A 22,813-nucleotide genomic window follows, 5' to 3' on the forward strand; every position below is an offset into this window, starting at 1 on the left:
ATGGCAGCCATTTTGTTTTGTTTTGTTTTCAAAAAGGATACACATAACATTCTCATCACATATGTATTATGTGAATTAAAAAGATGTGGAAAATACCCAGAAACAAACCTAATTTATCAATTAATATTATATCTCCATGGCAGAAGAAGCCCTATGTGTATACTAGTATTCCTTTAATATGGGGGCCATCTTGGATTTTTCTCGAATTGCCTGTGAATAAAGGTTAGTTACTTACCACAAATATATTATTTGTGTAATAGGAAACAAAATTAATTAGATAGTGGGCAATGCATCTTCCTAGTTGGCGTTATTTAATTGAAAATCCTTGTACAGTACATGTTCTAGTATTCCTATGCCATACGGCGGCCATCTTGGATTTTTCAATAAGTCCAAGGACACTAGTTTGTTATCTGACACTTATGCATAATATGGGTAATAAGGATGTGGAAAACATTGAGAAAATACTTAATTTGGTAAAAATCAACATAGATATGTATGTATTTCTACAAAATTTCAAAAATTGGCGGCCATTTTGGATTTTTTGGCCAAACGGTAATTTTTTTCCGTGGGCTACGGCTCTAATTTGATTTAGTATGTCAAAAGGTACCCACATGCAAAATTTGGTGCTTTTATCCGCTGTGTCACGATTTGGCCATTTTTTTGCCCTAAGCAACCGGACTACTAAGCATGCTTAGCTGACAGAAATCTAGTGAGACTCCCCACAGGGATAGATCGATCTAAAATCTATGGGAATGGGATCTAACACAGTCTTGAACACAAGATGCGGAGCACGCTAATATTTTAGTTACATTTGTCCAAAGGGAAGGCACTCACCAAAAGTTTTTGTTCTTTAAAAAAATATTAGGAGATATTACAGCAAATACAGAACAAAATTTAAATAAATTACATGTATTTGTTTCTAACATTCAGTGTACATTTTGGTAGCATCTAAAACTTTCAAACTTCAAAAATTGGAGGCCATAACAGAGTCAGCGAAAGGCACGATTCGGTGCCACGTTTGATCGCGCCATGAGTATAGATAAACTCTTCTTTTTTTTTTTTTTTAGAAATATAGTGTTTTATGGGCGCCGCAATTACGCGACGTGACGGGATGACTGACGTGCTGTGTACTTTTTCCATGAGTTTATAACGCGTGATAAACGTATTGGCCGCCTGGATTTCTTTGGAAAAGTGGATATCACATGCATATTATTCATTGGTAACACACGTTATACTTAACCTGGGGATGCAACGTGTATACTGCATTCCTACCTATTACTGATGAACGTTGAATCACATTAAAATAACGTGGTCCCCCTGTGGAAATCACATTCACATAATTCGTGAGATTCACATTCAAAGTAACGTTACAGCAACGTTATACTTATACGTGGTACTACAACCTTATTTTCACGTTCATCCCTCTAACAGATTTACGTGGGGATCACATTCAAAGTAACACTGCTGACATGTTACAAATTTACGTGAGAATCACGTTCAAAGTAACGTTGGTGCAACGTTATATGGAACGTGGTGCAGAAACGTGTATTCCACATTGAAAACTTTACACATGTAAGTAGAAACCACGTTTAAAATAACGTTGCTGGCACGTCACAGATTTACGTTAGAATCACGTTAAAATTAACGTGGCTGTCATGCAATATGTAACGTATTGCTGCAACGTATATTCCACATTGAAAGCTCTCACAGATTTACAAAATAATAACCTTCAAAGTAATGTTGCTGCCACGTTACAGATTTACGTGGGAATCCCGTTCAAAGTAACGTTGTTGCCATGTTGTATGTAACATGTGTCTGCAACTTGTATTCCACGTTCAAACCCCATACAGATTTATGCAGAAATCACATTCAAGTTAACGTTCCATCTACGTCATCTGTAACGTGGGACTGTAACGTGTATATTCTACTTTCAAACCTAGCTGTTACAGATTTAAGTAGAAATCACGTTCAGAGTAACATTTTTCTACCTTTGCATAACGTGGTTCCCACGTGGTAATCACATTCACATAAATCGTGCGAATCACACTTAAAGCAGCGGTGCAGTCACGTTATACTTAATGTGGGGATGCAACGTGTATGCCACATCCCTTCCTATTACTGATGAACGTTCAATCACATTAAAATAACGTGGTTTCCACGTGGAAATCACATTTACATCATTCGTGAGATTCACATTCAAAGTAACGTTGCAGCAACGTTATATAACGTCGAGCTTCAACGTGCATACCAGGTCCCAACTTGATACTAATGAACGTTGATTCATATTCATATAACGCTGTTCCCACGTGGAAATCACATTAACATAATTCGTGAGAATCACATTGAAAGTAATGTTGCAGCCACATTCAGTAACGTGGTATGAAGATGGTGTTTTTGCTGGGAACAGAAAAGATGTTTAACATTTGGCGATAACGTTGATACCACCTTGGTAAAACGTTGATTCCCCACTTCACATATATATACCACATTCCTCCACGTGGTAAGAACGTTTTGTGTTTTGTGTTTGTGTAAGAACGTTTTGTGCTTGTTATAGTCTATTTCTTAAGCCGACTACCCACAGTGTTCTATAAAAAGCACCGAGCACCTTTAGGTTTATTGAAAGTAGGTAAGTAAATACACGCGACGTCTTTGAATGCTGAGCCCCCTTTGTCCGCTTCACCACTATTCACTGTGAGCTTCGAGACACAGGCTTTAAGGCTTTTATTTTTGTTGATTCTTATTTTCTTTTCTCGTTGCTATTCAGTATGAAAAGCCTCACGTGATTACCATGAAGATCTCACGTGGATTTAGATTTACTGCACACAGACAAGGCATTGAACGGATGTTTGACAAAGTAGATTCTACAAAAATATTTTATTGTGTTGTATACAGTCGGAGAGCTTTTAGCACTGCTCGAATTCAACAGGTTGGGTTGACACTCCCCCCCCCCCCCAAAAAAAAAGAAAAACCCTTCTCCTCCCCCCCCCCCCCCACACACACATAGTAGTTGCATTCCTTTCAGAGAAGATATACATTTTATAAAACTAAATATAATATGCGATACTCACAATGAAAAGTTTGGAGCGAACTTGCTGAAAACTAAACAGCGCAGGTTGTTATAAGAAAAATTTTTGTTGCAAATTTGATTGAGCATCAAAAGTTTGCGGCAAGTTTTCGCAAAGTCTTTCTCCTCTTTCAAATTTTACAGTTTTTCATATACATGGTAAAACTCCTTCTTGAAAATTGGCAGCAAATTTGCGACAACGGTTTGCAAAAAGCCTAAAATTTTGTCTAGGGTAAAATTCACTTCAAGCTAGATATAGGATATAACAGATGATTCTTTCTTCAATAACCATGGTTAAGATACATGAAGATGCAACAACTTGAATGCCCATTATCTAAATGTATTTTATCTCCATACTACGCATACTACAAAAAATTCCTCCGAAATGATAAATCTTTTCCAAAGAATGTTTGCAATTGTTATCTAACATCTATTCGAAAGTGTTTGTCTTTGCTGGCTAAACAGGTAGCAAACTATTCAATTTGTTTTTATTTTATTTTCTTTCTTCGTCCCCAAGGAGAGGCGGTTGGTGTCGGGGTCTGTTCGTATGAGGTGCTTGACTCTGACGTGGTAGCTGGTTCTAATGTCATAGTTCTCACTGACGTCGTAGTTGGTATTAATGCGCTAATCAGCGCGAGTAGCTGGTTCTGACGTCGTAGTCATTTCTGAAGAGGTAGCCAGTTTTTACGTGGTAGTCATTTCTGATGAAGTAGTCAGTTCTGACGTGGTTGTCATTTCTGACGAAGTAGTCAGTTGTGACGTGGTTGTCATTTCTGACGTGGTTGTCATTTTTGATGAAGTAGTCAGTTCTGACGTGGTTGTTAGTTCTGACGTGGTTGTCATTTCTGATGAAGTAGTCAGTTCTGACGTGGTTGTCATTTCTGACGAAGTAGTCAGTTCCGACGTGGTTGTCATTTCTGATGAAGTAGTCAGTTCTGACTTGGATGTTATTTCTGATGAAGTAGTCATTTCTGACGTGGTAGTCTTTTCTGATGTGGTAGTCATTTTTGACGAAGTTGTCGGTTTTGACGTGGTAGTCATTTCTGCCGAAGTTGTCAGTTCTGACGTGGTAGTCATTTCTGCCGAAGTAGTCAGTTCTGACGTGGTTGTCATTACTGACATAGTAGTTGTTTTTGACGTCGTAGTCAGTTCAGAAGATGTAGCCGGTTCTGCCGTTGTAGTTGGTTCTGAAGCCGTCCTGGGCCCTGTAGATGTAGTCGGTTCTACTGAGGTTGCCAATTCTGACGAAGTAGTTGGTTTTGACGTGGTTGTCATTTCTGACGAAGGTGCCAGTTCTGACGTATTAGTTGGTTCTGACGCTATAGTCGGATCTAAGGCTGTTGTAACTTCTGAAGTAGTACTACTTGGTTCTGACATGTTAGTCAACTCTGACGTCGTAGTCATTTTAAATGTAGTCATTTCTGATGTAATCGATTCTGATTTCGCCATAAAATTAGCTGTAGGAACAGGTGTTTCAGTTGAAATCCCGCTGTATTGGGTCATTTCACTGCGGGTCCCATTGAAAGTATCATTTTCTCCTAAAACAGATCAACAGTTTAGCGAAGCTATGCTTTTTTTGTGTGTGAATTTATGAAGTTCCTGTGATTTCAGTGCGAGCAAAAGATATTGTTCAGTTAAGTTGCTTATTAGAATACAAATAGTAAATAACAGTTAAACACAAGCATACTATAAACTATACACATGATAACTGCTCAATGAGAGGCCTATAAATCTTCTACAGGTATAGAAATATACAAAGCTATAGGGCCCATTTCTTATGAAACTATCGTCCTACGTAGATTGACCCAACTCCGCAGGGAATCACGATGAATGATATTAGATCAACATATTGGCACTCCTCTTTTTCTACCTAGCGTACTCGCGTAATCAACAGCTTTCCTGAATTCTATTCAACTCCAGGTGGGGCGTGTTAATCTGTTTATCTGTTTGCTTTCAGCTAGAGTCCCTGCGGAGTTGGATCAATATATAGTTCATTCATTGGTAATGAGCCCTAAGACTGTTAGGGAGGGATTTATTAGAGCAGACTCACCTTGATTCCTACATGTACATGCGCAGTATTCAGAAGTAATCACGATGATTGCCACAACCAAGATAACATTGAGTAAAACAGAAAGAGACAGAACACCGTAGATAGCCAGTTGACGGTATTTAATTCTCTTTCCTGCCTCTTCATTCGTTGGCTGCAGTGCCTCATAGTTGATAGTCCCACCAGCGTGCACATCGTCATACGTGTCAGACTGTGGTCTCGTGATCGTACTTGAAGAGACCTCGTGAGCTGGTTCATACACATGAACGTCGGTCATTTCTACGGTTAGTCGCTTGGTGGTTGGATATTTCACTGGTGTTAGAATTGCACACAAAATTCAAAATAAACTAGGGTGGGGCTCGTTTTTTTCCGTTTGAAACTGGGAGCCTTCCCTATTTTCGTTTTCTCTATAAATCACCAGCGGGTTTTCTTTTCACGATGTGCTTTCAATTGTGATGAACGCGCAGACTGAATGGACGCGCTGAGTTCCACCTCATATATGATATGGTACCTTTTCTTTCGTCGAACACCTGACTTTTATTTAAATTCTGAAATTTTATAGGAATGTAATTTAATCTCGTGCCTCACTTAACGCCCCCTTTCAACACGACTGATTTGACCTCAACTAACACATCCCTCTCCCTCACAGAACACATCGAAAGTAACCGGAACACTGGCATATAAAAGATTTTGGTTAGGTGTTAAGGAAATTAACAATAACATAATAGGACAGGATGGCAAATTCACAGCAGTTTCCTCTGTGAAATGGGAAAGAGAAAACCCTCGAGGGGAGAAGGGAAGTGATATGGGGTTTATTGTGCCCCATGAATCCGCCATTTGAATAGTGTCAGATATACTTCCGCCGCTCTTAATATCGTAAGCTAACAGTTTATTTTGGACAGCCAACTAACTTAGCAAAGTTATTCTTTAGGGGCAGTGTATGGGCCATGTTAAAACGTCTCAACATGGAACGTCCACAACCGAGGTTAGAAGCGAATCACACCAAAGGGAGGTTCGACGGGCATGTTAAATTACGCGCTATCAAAGGATGGAGTATTGAGGAACCCCCACCCCCAACACCATCATCCACGAATATAAGGGTGCATACCCAGAGATTTAGATCGATCCAGAGATTTAGATTTAGATCGACCTAACTCCCTGGGGTGTCGCGCTAAATTGCAGTCAGCCAAGCGCGCACCATAGTTAATTACCCCCTTGCAGCTTTTAGTAGGCGGGACAGACGCCTAAGCATGCTTAGCTGACAGAAATCTAGTGAGACTCCCCACAGGGATAGATCGATCTAAAATCTATGGGAATGGGATCTAACACAGTCTTGAACACAAGATGCGGAGCACGCTAATATTTTAGTTACATTTGTCCAAAGGGAAGGCACGCACCATAAGTTTTTGTTCTTTAAAAAAATATTAGGAGATATTACAGCAAATACAGAACAAAATTTAAATAAATTACATGTATTTGTTTCTAACATTCAGTGTACATTTTGGTAGCATCTAAAACTTTCAAACTTCAAAAATTGGAGGCCATAACAGAGTCAGCGAAAGGCACGATTCGATGCCACGTTTGATCACGCCATGAGTATAGATAAACTCTTTTTTTTTTTGAAAAATATAGTGTTTTATGGGCTCCGCAATTACGCGACGTGACGGGATGACTGACGTGCTGTGTACTTTTTTCATGAGTTTATAACGCGTGATAATCGTATTGGCCTCCTGGATTTCTTTGGAAAAGTGGATATCACATTCATATTATTCATTGGTAACACACGTTATACTAAACCTGGGGATGCAACGTGTATACTGCATTCCTACCTATTACTGATGAACGTTGAATCACATTAAAATAACGTGGTCCCCCTGTGGAAATCACATTCACATAATTCGTGAGATTCACATTCAAAGTAACGTTACAGCAACGTTATACTTAAACGTGGTACTACAACCTTATTTTCACGTTCATCCCTCTTACAGATTTACGTGGGGATCACATTCAAAGTAACACTGCTGACATGTTACAAATTTACGTGAGAATCACGTTCAAAGTAACGTTGGTGCAACGTTATATGGAACGTGGTGAAGAAACGTGTATTCCACATTGAAAAATTTACACATGTAAGTAGAAACCACGTTTAAAATAACGTTGCTGGCACGTCACAGATTTACGTTAGAATCAAGTTAAAATTAACGTGGCTGTCATGCAATATGTAACGTATTGCTGCAACGTATATTCCAATTTGAAACCTCTCACAGATTTACAAAATAATAACGTTCTAAGTAATGTTGCTGCCACGTTACAGATTTACGTGGGAATCCCGTTCAAAGTAACGTTGTTGCCATGTTGTCTGTAACACGTGTCTGCAACTTGTATTCCACGTTCAAACCCCATACAGATTTATGCAGAAATCACATTCAAATTAACGTTGCATCTACGTCATCTGTAACGTGGGACTGTAACGTGTATATTCTACTTTCAAACCTAGCTGTTACAGATTTAAGTAGAAATCACGTTCAGAGTAACATTTTTCTACCTTTGCATAACGTGGTTCCCACGTGGTAATCACATTCACATAAATCGTGCGAATCACACTTAAAGCAGCGGTGCAGTCACGTTATACTTAATGTGGGGATGCAACGTGTATGCCACATCCCTTCCTATTACTGATGAACGTTCAATCACATTAAAATAACGTGGTTTCCACGTGGAAATCACATTTACATCATTCGTGAGATTCACATTCAAAGTAACGTTGCAGCAACGTTATATAACGTCGAGCTTCAACGTGCATACCAGGTCCCAACTTGATACTAATGAACGTTGATTCATATTCATATAACGCTGTTCCCACGTGGAAATCACATTAACATAATTCGTGAGAATCACATTGAAAGTAATGTTGCAGCCACATTCAGTAACGTGGTATGAAGATGGTGTTTTTGCTGGGAACAGAAAAGATGTTTAACATTTGGCGATAACGTTGATACCACCTTGGTAAAACGTTGATTCCCCACTTCACATATATATATACCACATTCCTCCACGTGGTAAGAACGTTTTGTGTTTTGTGTTTGTGTAAGAACGTTTTGTGCTTGTTATAGTCTATTTCTTAAGCCGACTACCCACAGTGTTCTATAAAAAGCACCGAGCACCTTTAGGTTTATTGAAAGTAGGTAAGTAAATACACGCTACGTCTTTGAATGCTGAGCCCCCTTTGTCCGCTTCACCACTTTTCACTGTGAGCTTCGAGACACAGGCTCTAAGGCTTTTATTTTTGTTGATTCTTATTTTCTTTTCTCGTTGCTATTCAGTATGAAAAGCCTCACGTGATTACCATGAAGATCTCACGTGGATTTCCATTTACTGCACACAGACAAGGCATTGAACGGATGTTTGACAAAGTAGATTCTACAAAAATATTTTATTGTGTTGTATACAGTCGGAGAGCTTTTAACACTGCTCGAATTCAACAGGTTGGGTTGACACTCCCCCCCCCCCCCAAAAAAAGAAAACCCCTCTCCCCCCCCCACACACACACATAGTAGTTGCATTCCTTTCAGAGAAGATATACATTTTATAAAACTAAATATAATATGCGATTCTCACAATGAAAAGTTTGGAGCGAACTTGCTGAAAACTAAACAGCGCAGGTTGTTATAAGAAAAATTTTTGTTGCAAATTTGATTGAGCATCAAAAGTTTGCGGCAAATTTTCGCAAAGTCTTTCTCCTCTTTCAAATTTTTACAGTTTTTCATATACATGGTAAAACTCCTTCTTGAAAATTGGCAGCAAATTTGCGACAACGGTTTGCAAAAAGCCTAAAATTTTGTCTAGGGTAAAATTCACTTCAAGCTAGATATAGGATATAACAGATGATTCTTTCTTCAATAACCATGGTTAAGATACATGAAGATGCAACAACTTGAATGCCCATTATCTAAATGTATTTTATCTCCATACTACGCATACTACAAAAAATTCCACCTAAATGATAAATCTTTTCCATGGAATGTTTGCAATTGTTATCTAACATCTATTCGAATGTGTTTGTCTTTGCTGGCTAAACAGGTAGCAAACTATTCAATTTGTTTTTATTTTATTTTCTTTCTTCGTCCCCAAGGAGAGACGGTTGGTGTCAGGGTCTGTTCGTATGAGGTGCTTGACTCTGACGTGGTAGATGGTTCTAATGTCATAGTTCTCACTGACGTCATAGTTGGTATTAATGCGCTAATCAGCGCAAGTAGCTGGTTCTGACGTCGTAGTCATTTCTGAAGAGGTAGCCAGTTTTTACGTGGTAGTCATTTCTGATGAAGTAGTCAGTTCTGACGTGGTTGTCATTTCTGACGAAGTAGTCAGTTGTGACGTGGTTGTCATTTCTGACGTGGTTGTCATTTTTGATGAAGTAGTCAGTTCTGACGTGGTTGTCATTTCTGACGTGGTTGTCAGTTCGGACGTGGTTGTCATTTCTGATGAAGTAGTCAGTTCTGACGTGGTTGTCATTTCTGACGAAGTAGTCAGTTCCGACGTGGTTGTCATTTCTGATGAAGTAGTCAGTTCTGATTTGGATGTTATTTCTGATGAAGTAGTCATTTCTGACGTGGTAGTCTTTTCTGATGTGGTAGTCATTTCTGACGAAGTTGTCGGTTCTGACGTGGTAGTCATTTCTGCCGAAGTTGTCAGTTCTGACGTGGTAGTCATTTCTGCCGAAGTAGTCAGTTCTGACGTGGTTGTCATTACTGACATAGTAGTTGTTTTTGACGTCGTAGTCAGTTCAGAAGATGTAGCCGGTTCTGCCGTTGTAGTTGGTTCTGAAGCCGTCCTGGGCCCTGTAGATGTAGTCGGTTCTACTGAGGTTGCCAATTCTGACGAAGTAGTTGGTTCTGACGTGGTTGTCATTTCTGACGAAGGTGCCAGTTCTGACGTACTACTTGGTTCTGACATGTTAGTCAACTCTGGCGTCGTAGTCATTTTAAATGTAGTCACTTTTGATGTAATCGATTCTGATTTCGCCATAAAATTAGCTGTAGGAACAGGTGTTTCAGTTGAAATCCCGCTGTATTGGGTCATTTCACTGCGGGTCCCGTTGAAAGTATCATTTTCTCCTAAAACAGATCAACAGTTTAGCGAAGCTATGCTTTTTTTGTGTGTGAATTTATGAAGTTCCTGTGATTTCAGTGCGAGCAAAAGATATTGTACAGTTAAGTTGCTTATTAGAATACAAATAGTAAATAACAGTTAAACACAAGCATACTATAAACTATACACATGATAACTGCTCAATGAGAGGCCTATAAATCTTCTACAGGTATAGAAATATACAAAGCTATAGGGCCCATTCCTTATGAAACTATCGTCCTACGTAGATTGACCCAACTCCGCAGGGAATCTCGATGAATGATATTAGATCAACATATTGGCACTCCTCTTTTTCTACCTAGCGTACTCGCGTAATCAACAGCTTTCCTGAATTCTATTCAACTCCAGGTGGGGGCGTGTTAATCTGTTTATCTGTTTGCTTTCAGCTAGAGTCCCTGCGGAGTTGGATCAATATATAGTTCATTCATTGGGAATGAGCCCTAAGACTGTTAGGGAGGGATTTATTAGAGCAGACTCACCTTGATTCCTACATGTACATGTGCAGTATTCAGAAGTAATCACGATGATTGCCACAACCAAGATAACATTGAGTAAAACAGAAAGAGACAGAACACCGTAGAGAGCCAGTTGTCGGTATTTAATTCTCTTTCCCACCTCTTCATTCGTTGGCTGCAGTGCCTCATAGTTGATAGTCCCAGCAGCGTGCACATCGTCATACGTGTCAGACTGTGGCCTCGTGGTCGTACTTGAAGAGACCTCGTGAGCTGGTTCATACACATAAACGTCGGTCATTTCTACGGTTAGTCGCTTGGTGGTTGGATATTTCACTGGTGTTAGAATTGCACACAAAATTCTAAATAAACTAGGGTGGGGCTCGTTTTTTCCGTTTGAAACTGGGAGCCTTCCCTATTTTCGTTTTCTCCTTATATCACCAGCGGGTTTTCTTTTCAAGATGTGCTTTCAATTGTGATGAACGCGCAGACTGAATGGACGCGCTGGGTTCCACCTCATATATGATATGGTACCTTTTCTTTCGTCGAACACCTGACTTTTATTTAAATTCTGAAATTTTATAGTAATGTAATTTAATCTCGTGCCTCACTTAACGCCCCCTTTCAACACGACTGATTTGTCCTCAACTAACACATCCCTCTGCCTCAAAGAACACATCGAAAGTAACCGGGACACTGGCATATAAAGGGTTTTGGTAAGGTGTTAAGGAAATTAACAATAACATAATAGGACAGGATGGCAAATTCACAGCAGTTTCCTCTGTGGAATGGGAAGGAGACCCCCCCCCCCCCCCCCCCGAGGGGAGAAGGGAAGTGACATGGGGTTTATTGTGCCCCATGAATCCGCCATTTGAATAGTGTCAGATATACTTACGCCGCTCTTAATATCGTAAGCTAACAGTTAATTTTGGTCAGCCAACTCGACCTTATCAAAGTTATTCTTTAGGGGCCGTATATGGGCCATGTTAAAACGTCTCAACATGGAACGTCCACAACCGAGGTTAGAAGCGAATCACACCAAAGGGAGGTTCGACGGGCATGTTAAATTACGCGCTATCAAAGGATGGAGTATTGAGGAACCCCCTCCCCCCACACCATCATCCACGTTGCATCCCCAGAGATTTAGATCGATCCAGAGATTTAGATTTAGATCGACCTAACTCCCTGGGGGTTTGCGCTAAATTGCAGTCAGCTATAGTTAATTACCCCCTTGCAGCTTTTAGTAGGCGGGACAGACGCCTAAGCATGCTTAGCTGACAGAAATCTAGTGAGACTCCCCACAGGGATAGATCGATCTAAAATCTATGGGAATGGGATCTAACACAGTCTTGAACACAAGATGCGGAGCACGCTTATATTCTATAAATATTTGTCCAAAGGGAAGGCACGCACCAAAAGTTTTTGTTCTTTAAAAAATATAAGGAGATTTTAGAGCAAATACAGAACAAAATTTAAATAAATTAAATGTATTTGTTTCTAACATTCAGTGTACATTTTGGTAGCATCTAAAGCTTTCAAACTTCAAAAATTGGAGGCCATAACAGAGTCAGCGAAAGGCACGATTCGGTGCCACGTTTGATCACGCCATGAGTATAGATAAACTCTTTTATTTTTGAGAAATGTAGTGTTTTATGGGCGCCGCAATTACGCGACGTGACGGGATGACTGACGTGCTGTGTACTTTTTCCATGAGTTTATAACGCGTGATAAACGTAATGGCCGCCTGGATTTCTTTGGAGTTTATAACGCGTGATAAACGTATTGGCCGCCTGGATTTCTTTGGAAAAGTGGATATCACATAATTCGTGAGAATCACATTCAAAGTAATGTTGCAGCCACATTCAGTAATGTGGTATGAAGATGGTGTTTTTGCTGGGAACAGAAAAGATGTTTAACATTTGGCGATAACGTTAATACCAATTTGATAAAACGTTGATTCCCCACGTCACATATATACCACATTTCTCCACGTGGTAAGAACGTTTTGTGTTTTGTGTTTGTGTAAGAACGTTTTGTGCTTGTTATAGTCTATTTCTTAAGCCGACTACCCACAGTGTTGTGTAAAAAGCACCGAGTACCTTTACGTTTATTGAAAGGTGGTAAGTAAATACACGCAATGTCTTTGAATGCTCAGCCCCCTTTGTCCGCTTCACCGCTATTCACAGTGAGCTTCGAGGCGTGAAACACGCTTTGAGATTTATTTTTGTTGATTCTATTTTCCTTTTTCGCTGCTTTTCAGTATGAAAAGCCAATAGCCCTTGGATTACTGTTGGTGCCGCATATTTTGTCACGCAAGATCTCACGTGGATTTTGATTTACTGCACATAAGACAAAGCATTAAACGGATATTTGATAAAGTAGATTCTGACAAAAATATTTTATTGTGTTGTATATAGTCGGAGAGTTTTTAACACTGTCAGTCTTCGCCAGGTGGGGTTGACCCCCCCCCCCCACAAAAAAAAACTTCCCCCCTCACATAGTAGTAGAATTTCTTTCAGAAAGATTTACAGTTTATAACACTAAATATAATATGCGATACTCATAATGAAATGTTTGCAGCGAACTTGCTGGAAACTGCTGGAAACTAAACAGTTTGCAGGTTGTTGTAAGAAAAATTGTTGCTGCAATTTTGCAAGAGCATTTATAATTTGCAGCAAGTTTTCGTGCAGTATTCATGCCCTTTCAAAATAAAAACAGTTTTTCATATACATGGTAAAACTCCTTCTTAAACATTTGCAACAAATTTGCGACAACGGTTTGCAAAAAGCCTAAAATTTTGATTGGGGTAAATTTTGCTTCAAGCTAGATTATTCTTTCTTCAACAACCATGGTTACGAAACAGGACGATGCAACAAATTGAATGCCCATTATCTGAATGTATTTTATCTCCATACTACACATACTACATAAATTCCACTTAAATGATAAATTTCTTCCATAGAATGTTTGCAATTGTAATCTAACATCTATTCGAATTTGTTTCTAATTGTTGGCTAAACAGGTAGGAAACTGTTCAATTTGTTTTTATTTTCTTTTCTTTCTTCGTCCCCAAGGAGAGACGGGTAGTGTCGGGGTCTGTTCGTATGAGGCGCTTGACTCTGACGTAGTAGCAGGTTCTGGCGTCGTAGTTGGTTCTGAAAATGAAGTCAGTTCTGTTGAAGTTAGCAATTCTGTCGATGTAATTTGTTCTGACGTAGTCGTCATTTCTGAAGAAGTCGTCATGTCTGACGTGGCAGTCATTTCTGAAGAAGTAGTCAGTTCTGAAGTAGTCAGTTCTGACGAAGTACTTCCTTCTGAATTTGTAGTGGCTTCTAAAGATGAAGTCGGTTCTGTCGAAGTTGCCAATATTGTCGACGTAATTTGTTCTGTCGTGGAAGTCATTGCCGACAAAGCGGTCAAATCTGTCATCGTAATTGGTTGTAACGTCATAGTTGGTTCTGAAGATGGAGTCATTTCTAACGAAGGTGCCAGTTCTGACGTATTAGTTGGTTCTGACGCTATAGTCGGTTCTAAGGCTGTTTTAATTTCTGAAGTAGTACCACTTGGTTCTGACATCGTAGTCAACTCTGACCTCGTAGTCATTTTAAATGTAGTCACTTCTGATGTAATTAATTCTGATTTCGCCATGATATCGAGTGTAGGAACAGGCGTTTCAATTGAAATCAAGCTAAATTGGGTCATTTCACTGCGTGTCCCATTGAAGGTATCATTTTCTCCTAAAACAGATCAACAGTTTAGCAAAACTTTTTTTTTGTTTGTGAATCTATAAAGCTCCTGTGATTTCAGTGCGAGCAAAAACTATTGATCAGTTAAGATGCTTATTAGAATACAAATAGTAAATAACAGTAAAGCACAAACACACTATACAGCATAGTAACTGCTCCATGAGAGGCTACTAGAGGTATGTTCAAAGCTAAAAGGGCTCAATCCCAATGAAGGTATCGTTCTACGTAGATTGATCCAACTCCGCAGGGAATCTCGTTGAATCATATCAGATCAATATATTAACACTTCTCTTTTTTTCGTAATCAACAGCTTTCCTGGATTTTCTCCAATAGCAGGTGGAGGCATGTTAATCTGTTTATCTGTTTGCATTCAGCGAGAGTCCCCGCAGAGTTGGATCAATATATAGTTCATCCATTGGGAATGAGCCCTACGACTATTAGTGGGGGATTTATCTGAGCAAACTCACCTTGATTCCTACAGTGACATGCGCATTCAGAAGTAGCCACAATGAATGTCACTACCAAGATAACATTGAGTAAAACAGAAAGAGACAGAAAACTGTAGAGAGCCAGTTGTCGGTATTTAATTCTCTTTCCAACCTCTTCATTCGTTGGCTGCAGTGCCTCATAGTTGATAGTCCCACCAGCGTGCACATCGTCATACGTGTCAGACTGTGGCCTCGTGATCTTACTTGAAGAGACCTCGTGAGCTGGCTCATACACATGAATATCGGTCATGTCTACGGTTTGTCGCTTGGTGGTTGGATACTTTTTCTCAGTGGTGTTAGAACTGCACACAGCTCCGTCAAAATTCTAAATAAACTAGGGTGGGGCTCGTTTTTTCCGTTTGAAACTGGATGCCTTTCCTATTTTCATTTTCTCCTTAAGTCGGTAGCGGGTTTTCTTTTCAAGATGTGCTCTTAATTGTGATGAACGCGCCGACTGAATGCACGCGTTGAGTTCTACCTTACATATGATATGGTGCCTTTTCTTTCGTCGAATACCTGACGTTTATGTAAATTCTGAAATTTTATAGGAATGTAATTTAATCTCGTGCCTCACTTAACGCCCCCTTTCAACACAACTGATTTGTCCTCAACTAACACATCCCTCTGCCTCAAAGAACACATCGAAAGTAACCGGAACACTGGCATATAAAGGGTTTTGGTAATGTGTTAAGGAAATTAACAATAACATAATAGGACAGGATGGCAAATTCACAGCAGTTTCCTCTGTGGGATAGGAAAGATATACCCTCTACCAGGGCGAGTAAACTCAACTAAGCTCAACTCAGTTGAGCCCTAAATGACCATCTATGTAGCTAGAGACATATCTGTGAATATCTGTAAAAAATCTATTACTCGCCCTGGTAGAGGGTAGGAAAGATAAACCCCCCCGAGGGGAGAAGGGGAGTGATATGGGGCTTGTTGTGCCCCATGAATCCGCCATTTGAATAGTATCGGATATACTGTACTTACGCCGCTCTTAATATTGTCAGCTAACAGTTTACTTTGGTCAGCCAACTCGACCTTATCGGAAGTTATTCTCTAGGGCCCTTATATGGGCCATGATAAAACGTCTCAACATGGAGCGTCCACGAACGAGGTAAGACGTGAATCACACCATTATAGGAAGGTTCGACAGACTTACGCCCACCCCCCCCCCCCCCACACACACCATCATCCACGAATATAACAGTCTTGAATACAAGATGCGGAGCACGCTAATATTGCAGTAATATGAGTCCAAAGGGTAGGCACGCACCAAAACTTTTTGTTCTTTAAAAAATATTAGGAGATATGAGAGTAAATACAGAACGAATTTAAATAAATTAAGTGCATTTGTTTCTAACATTCAGTGTACATTTTGGTAGCATCTAAAACTTTCAAACTTCAAAAAATGGAGACCATAACTGCGTCAGCGAAAGGCACGTTTCGGTGACACATTTGATCACGCCATGATCTTTTTTTTTTTTTTTTTTTTTTTTTTTTTTTTTTTTTTTGTTTTTTTTTTGAGAAATATAGTGTTTTATGGACGTGACGTGCGTTTAAAACGCGTGATACATGTAATCATAATGGCCGCCTGGATTTCTTTTGTAAAAGTGGATATTATACATTTACATTATTCGTGGAAAACACACGTTATATTTAACGTGGGGCTGTGCACAACGTGTATACCGCATGCCTACTTATTACTGATGAACATTGAATCACATTAAAATAACGTGGTACCCCCTGTGGAAATCACATTCACATAATTCGTGAGATTCACATTCATAGTTATACTTAACGTGGTGCTACAACGTTATTTTCACGTTCAACCCTCTTACAGATTTACGTGGGGATCATATTCAAAGTAACGCTGCTGCCATGTTACAAATTTACGTGAGAATTACAGGTTCAAAGTAACGTATTCCACATTGAAAACCTTACACATCTAAGTAGAAACCACGTTTAAAATAACGTTGCTGGAACGTCACAGATTTACGTGAGAATCACGTTAAAATTAACGTTGATGCCATGTTATATGTGACGTATTGCTGCAACGTACATTCCACATTGAAAACTCTCACAGATTTAAAAAGGAATAATGTTCAAAGTAATGTTGCTGCTACGTTACACATTTACGTTGGAATCCCGTTCAAAGTAACGTTGCTGCCATGTTGTATGTAACGTGTCTGCAACTTGTATTCCACGTTCAAACTCCATACAGATTTATGCAGAAATCACATTCAAATTAACGTTGCTTCTACGTTATCTGTAACGTGGGACTGTAACGTGTATATTCCACTTTCAAACCTAGCTGTAACAGATTTAAGTAGAAATCACGTTCAGAGTTACATTTTTCTACCTTCACATAACGTGGTTCACATGTGGAAATCGCATTCACATAAATCGTGAGAATCACACCTAAAGCAACGGTGCAGTCACGTTATACTTAATGTGGGGATACAACGTGTATGCCACATCCCAAACTAGTACTAATGAACGTAACGTGGTTTCCACGTGAAAATCACTTTCACTTAATTCGTGAAAATCACATTCAAAGTAACGTTGCAGCCACATTCTGCAACGTGGTATGAAGGTGGTGTTTTTGCTGAGAATAGAAAAGATGTTTAACATTTGGCGATAACGTTGATAAAACGTTGATTCCCCACGTCACATATATACCACATTTCTCCACGTGGTAAGAACGTTTTGTGTTTGTTGGGTATAGTCTATTTCTTAAGCCGACTACCCACAGTGTTCTATAAAAAGCACCGAGCACCTTTAGGTTTATTGAAAGTAGGTAAGTAAATACACGCAATGTCTTTGAATGCTGAGCCCCCTTTGTCCGCTTCACCACTATTCACTGTGAGCTTCAATACGTGACACAGGCTCTAAGGCTTTTATTTTTGTTGATTCTTTTTTTTTCTCGTTGCTATTCAGTATGAAAAGCCTAGCGTGATTACCATGAAGATCTCACGTGCGTTTTGATTTACTGCACACAAGACAAAGCATTAAACGGATGTTTGACAAAGTAGATTCTACAAAAATATTTAATTGTGTTGTATATAGTCGGAGAGCTTTTAACACTGCTCGAATTCAACAGGTTGGGTTGACACTCCCCCCCCCCCCAAAAAAAAAAAAAAAAACTCTCCCAACCACCCACACACACACATAGTAGTAGCATTCCTTTCAGAGAAGATATACATTAGATATAAAATAGATATAAAACTAAATATAATATGCGATTCTCCTAATGAAAAGTTTGGAGCGAACTTGCTGCAAACTTAAAAGTGCAGGTTGTTATATAAATTTTTTGTTGCAAATTTGCATGAGCATCTAAAGTTTTCGCAAAATCTTTATGCCCTTTCAAATTTTACAGTTTTGTATATACATGGTAAAACTCCTTCTTGAAAATTGGCAGCAAATTTGCGACAACGGTTTGCAGAAAGCGTAAACTTTTATCTAGGGTAAAGTTCGCTTCAAGCTAGATATCAGATATAACAGTTGATTCTTTCTACAATATCCATGGTTTAGTTACATAACGATGCAACAACTAGAATACCCATAACCTAAATGTATTTTATCTCCATACTACGCATACTACAAAAATGCCAACTAAATAATAAAGTTCTTCGATAGAATGTTGGTAATTGTAATCTAACATCTATTCGAATTTAGCAAGCTGTAGCAAGGTGTTCATTTCGTTTTTATTTTCTTTTCTTTCTTCGTCCCCAAGGAGAGGGGCCTGCTGTTGTCGAGGTCTGTTCGTATGAGGTAACTGACTCTGACGTAATAGCCGTTTCTGATGTCATTGTTGTCTCTGACGTCGTAGTTGGTATTGACGTGCTAATCAGTTCTGACATAGTAGTTGTTTCTGACGCGGTAGTCGGTTCTGAAGATGAAGTCAGTTCTGTTGAGGTTAGCAACTCTGTCGATGTAATTTGTTCTGACGTGGCAGTCATTTCTGATGAAGTAGTTAGTTCTGATGTGGTAGTCATTTCAGAAGAAGTCGTCAGTTCTGAGGTGGTAGTCATTTCAGAAGAAGTCGTCAGTTCTGACGTGGTAGTCATTTCTGAAGTAGTCGTCAGTTCTGACGTGGTTGTCATTTCTAATGAAGTAGTCATTTCTGACGTGGTTGTCATTTCTGACGAAGTAGTCAGTTCTGACGTGGTTGTCATTTCTGACGAAGTAGTCAGTTCTGACGTGGTAGCCATTTCTGATGAAGTAGTCATTTCTGATGAAGTAGTCATTTCTGACGTGGTTGTCATTTCTGACGAAGTAGTCAGTTCTGACGTGGTTGTCATTTCTGACGAAGTAGTCAGTTCCGACGTGGTTGTCATTTCTGATGAAGTAGTCAGTTCTGACGTGGTAGTCATTTCTGATGTGGTAGTCATTTCTGACGAAGTTGTCAGTTCTGACGTGGTAGTCATTTCTGCCGAAGTAGTCAGTTCTGACGTGGTTGTTATTACTGACATAGTAGTTGTTTTTGACGTCGTAGTCAGTTCAGAAGATGTAGCCGGTTCTGCCGTTGTAGTTGGTTCTGAAGCCGTGCTGGGCTCTGTAGATGTAGTCAGTTCTACTGAGGTTGCCAATTCTGAAGAAGTAGTTGGTTCTGACGTGGTTGTCATTTCTGACGAAGGTGTCAATTCTGACATAGTAGTTAGTTCTGACGAGGTAGTTGTTTGCGACGAAGTTGCCACATCTGACGAAGTAGTTGGCTCTGATGTGGTAGTCAGGTCTGACGTCATAGTCATCTGTAGTGTACTCACTTCTGATGTATTTTCCGATTTCGCGTTGATATTAGTTATAGGAACAGACGTTTCAGTGGTTGAAATTCCGCTGTATTGGGTCATTTCACTGCGTGTCCCATTGAAGGTTTCATTTTCTCCTAAAACAGGTCAACAGTTAAGCGAAACCATGTATTGTCATTTTGTGAATTTATGAAACTGCTTTGATTTCAGTGCGAGCAAAAACTATTGATCAGTTAAGTTGCTTATAAGTGTAAAACTCGTAAATAACAGTGAAGCACTAGCATTCCATAAACTAAAAAGCATGGTAACTGCTCAATATGAGACCTATAAATATACCAGAGGCATTCAAAGTAGATTAATCCAACTCAGCAGGGAATCTCGCTGAACGTAATCAGATAAACATATTAACATTTCTACTCTTCTTTCCAACGTTTTTGCGTAATCAACAGCTTTCCTAAATTCTACTCAACGGCAGTGGAGGCATGTTAATCTGTTTGCATTCAGCGAGAGTCCCTGTGGAGTTGGATCAATCTATTATTCATAAAACTAGAAAAGCACTCCGAGAGCGCAGACCTTCGCCAAGGCAGGAAAGTCTCCACCCAATGCCGTTTCACCCCTAAATTATCATTCTATAATGATTTAGTTTTTTATTATTGATTATTGATTGATTATTGATCCTGATCACCACCAAAAACTAAACATCTGTTCCTTGGCCAACATCTGACATTTCCTGAAAAATTCATTGAAATCGGTCCATAGCTTTTTATGTAATGTTGCTAACAGGCAGACAGACAGACAGACAGACAAACTAACGGAACCAAAAACGTAACCTCCTTGTCGGAGGTAAGGAAAGTTTCATTGGGAATGAGCAGTATAGTTTTGTAAATTACTAGTAGACTTATCGGCCTTTGAGTATGCAGTAACCATGCTGTATAGTTCATAGTATGCTTGTATTGTATTGGACTGTAATTGAGGACTGGGGGGGGATTTATTTGAGCAGACTCACCTTCATTCCTACAGTTACATACGCAATTCTCAGAGGTAGCCACAATGAATGCCACTAGGAAGATTACATTGAGTAAAACAGAAAGAGACAGTAAACCGTAGAGAGCCAGTTGGCGATATTTAATTCTCTTTCCTGCCTCTTCATTCGTTGGTTGCAGAGCCTCATAGTTGATATTCCCACCAGCGTGCACATCGTAACACGTGTCAGACTGTGGTCTCGTGGTCGTACTTGAAGAGACCTCGTAAGCTGGTTCATACACATGAACGGCGGTCATGTCCACGGTTTGTCGCTTGGTGGTTGGATAATTTTTTTCACTGGTGTTAGAATTGCGCTCAGCTCCGTCAAAATTTTAAATAAACTAGGTTGATGCTCTATTTTTTCCGTTTGAAACTTGGGGCCCTCCCTATTTCGTTTTCTTCTTAAGTCACCAGCGGGTTTTCTTTTCAAGATGTGATCTCAAATGTGATAAACGCTTAGACTGAATGCACGCGTTGAGTTCCAGCTAACATGATATTGAGCCCTTTCTTTTGACGAATACCCGACTTTTGTATACTTCTTAAGTTGTATCGGAATGTGATTTAATCTAGTAGGTCACTTAAGGTTGGAATATAGGTTGGAGATTTTATCTTAAAATAAAGGTCTTAGCTTTTTTAATTTTTGTTACATTCGTTTAATGTGTCTTTAAAACATCTAATTATGCTTGAAACAGCGCGTCAACTTCATCGTGTAACGTACAATGTAATATAGGGATTTTTGGGACAAAAACATCATTTTCAGTTGCCTGGTTTTCTCGTGCACCTGGACAGCTATAAACATGCTTTCAGTGGTATTATAACGCTTGAACAAAGTACTACAAAAGGGATTCAGGGATTTTTCTTTAAAGACGTATAGTTGATTTTATCTATAAAAACGTGAAATTACATCAAAATATTAAGGAATTTTCACTTTCAAAGTCAATAAATAGAAAAGACCAATCACAATTTTCAAAAGCCACTTGTAGTGCATACATATACTTTTCTTAATAAGCGTGGTGAATTTGGTCTCCCTCAGGTGTACAGGTAGACAGTTATAGCTCGAACCGATAACGCTATCTCGTCAATCTTGAAAGCGAAGAAAACGAGCAAAAACCCTTTCAGAGAGGTTAATTGTCCAAAATAGCAAATTAAATTGTTGGCAACTTTAACTGTTATCGTACTGACGATCGCAAAGATGGGTCCTTTATTGCCAATTGAAATTAACTTTGCCTGTAGTTGGATGTTAGAAAATCTTTTGTATCAGTCTTACCTCCAGTTGGTAACTTTAAGGGGTTACCGCTAGCATTGTCAGAATGATTGACAGGCTATCAAGTAAGCCCTAGAGAGCATTCACATCGCGAAGAGCCGAGGTCTAGCAAGGCCGAGACCTAAATATGGGGGACCTTCATGAAAGGAAAGGAGCATTCACATCGAGAAGAACCGAGGTCTAATAAGGCCGCGACTTAAATATGGCGGACCTACATGAAAGGGAAACCGCTTAATCCTGTAATGGTCTCTCCGCCTCTCACACGGCTCCCCACGCATCGTCCGTCGAACGGTTGAATTGATATGAGATTTAATTAGTGTGCCCCTGCAGGGACGGCGCACCAGGAGGCGTGTGAAAGGCGGAGAGACCATTAATGGATTAAGCAGTTTTTCTTTTATGTAGGTCCGCCATATTTGGGTCGCGGCCTTACTAGACCTCGGCTCTTCTCGATGTGAACGCTCCCAAAGGTGAAATCAAACTTTATATCACAGCAAAACAAAATGAAAATAAAAGCATCGAAAGTCAACTAACTAGGAACGTTCAGAGCAGGCCTATCAATGAATGCGATCCAACTTGTTTTGATTCAGTAGCTTTTCCGGTATAACAGCACGTCATACCACCTGTTAACTGTGTTCGGTACAATAACGACATCTGCTCGGCGGAATTATTTGCCAAATATGTTCTACTCAACATTTCCATCGCTGCAATCGCACCAGTAATTAAACACTCGAATGTTATTTATTTATTTATTAATTTATTAATTTATTCTCTCCTCTAAGGGTCTCGCTAAAAGTAAAACACGCCTGTTGTGAACCGCCTCTGATCCCGTT

At 39.5% G+C, this 22,813-nt stretch overlaps 3 protein-coding genes across 3 annotated transcripts; all 3 read right to left on the reverse strand.

Annotated features, from left to right (window-relative positions):
* Window positions 1-3,390: 3,390 nt before the first annotated feature.
* Window positions 3,391-5,609, reverse strand: LOC147760499 (uncharacterized). The gene is made up of 2 exons (XM_087019278.1): window positions 5,115-5,609; window positions 3,391-4,602 (listed from the first exon to the last, which is right to left on the reverse strand). The coding sequence occupies exons 1-2, from the start codon at window positions 5,386-5,388 to the stop codon at window positions 3,749-3,751; spliced, it is 1,128 nt and encodes a 375-aa protein (XP_086875404.1). The 5' UTR covers window positions 5,389-5,609; the 3' UTR covers window positions 3,391-3,748.
* Window positions 5,610-9,410: 3,801 nt separating this feature from the next.
* LOC106167863 (uncharacterized) lies at window positions 9,411-11,012 on the reverse strand. The gene is made up of 2 exons (XM_087018800.1): window positions 10,739-11,012; window positions 9,411-10,225 (listed from the first exon to the last, which is right to left on the reverse strand). Exons 1-2 carry the CDS (start codon window positions 11,010-11,012, stop codon window positions 9,411-9,413), a joined length of 1,089 nt encoding a protein of 362 aa, XP_086874926.1.
* Window positions 11,013-13,192: 2,180 nt separating this feature from the next.
* On the reverse strand, window positions 13,193-21,196 carry LOC106167841 (uncharacterized). Its single transcript, XM_087018801.1, has 4 exons — window positions 20,703-21,196; window positions 18,659-19,833; window positions 14,925-15,270; window positions 13,193-14,448 (listed from the first exon to the last, which is right to left on the reverse strand). Exons 1-4 carry the CDS (start codon window positions 20,974-20,976, stop codon window positions 13,757-13,759), a joined length of 2,487 nt encoding a protein of 828 aa, XP_086874927.1. The 5' UTR covers window positions 20,977-21,196; the 3' UTR covers window positions 13,193-13,756.
* Between the last annotated feature and the right edge of the window lie 1,617 nt (window positions 21,197-22,813).

This window comes from Lingula anatina, chromosome 8 (assembly GCF_051362555.1).
Source record: "Lingula anatina isolate TDL-2025a chromosome 8, LinAna3.0, whole genome shotgun sequence".
Lineage (NCBI taxonomy): Eukaryota > Metazoa > Brachiopoda > Lingulata > Lingulida > Lingulidae > Lingula > Lingula anatina.

What these genes read in the sequence shown, in the direction of transcription:
- LOC147760499 (XM_087019278.1), bottom strand. Translation starts at nt 5,388, where the DNA reads ATGACCGACGTTCATGTGTATGAACCAGCTCACGAGGTCTCTTCAAGT. An exon ending in ATGTACATGTAGGAATCAAG is followed by an intron (nt 4,603 to 5,114) that starts GTGAGTCTGCTC and finishes GATCTGTTTTAG; the next exon opens with GAGAAAATGATACTTTCAAT.
- LOC106167863 (XM_087018800.1), bottom strand. Translation starts at nt 11,012, where the DNA reads ATGACCGACGTTTATGTGTATGAACCAGCTCACGAGGTCTCTTCAAGT. An exon ending in ATGTACATGTAGGAATCAAG is followed by an intron (nt 10,226 to 10,738) that starts GTGAGTCTGCTC and finishes GATCTGTTTTAG; the next exon opens with GAGAAAATGATACTTTCAAC.
- LOC106167841 (XM_087018801.1), bottom strand. Translation starts at nt 20,976, where the DNA reads ATGACCGCCGTTCATGTGTATGAACCAGCTTACGAGGTCTCTTCAAGT. An exon ending in ATGTAACTGTAGGAATGAAG is followed by an intron (nt 19,834 to 20,702) that starts GTGAGTCTGCTC and finishes GACCTGTTTTAG; the next exon opens with GAGAAAATGAAACCTTCAAT. An exon ending in ATGTCACTGTAGGAATCAAG is followed by an intron (nt 14,449 to 14,924) that starts GTGAGTTTGCTC and finishes GATCTGTTTTAG; the next exon opens with GAGAAAATGATACCTTCAAT.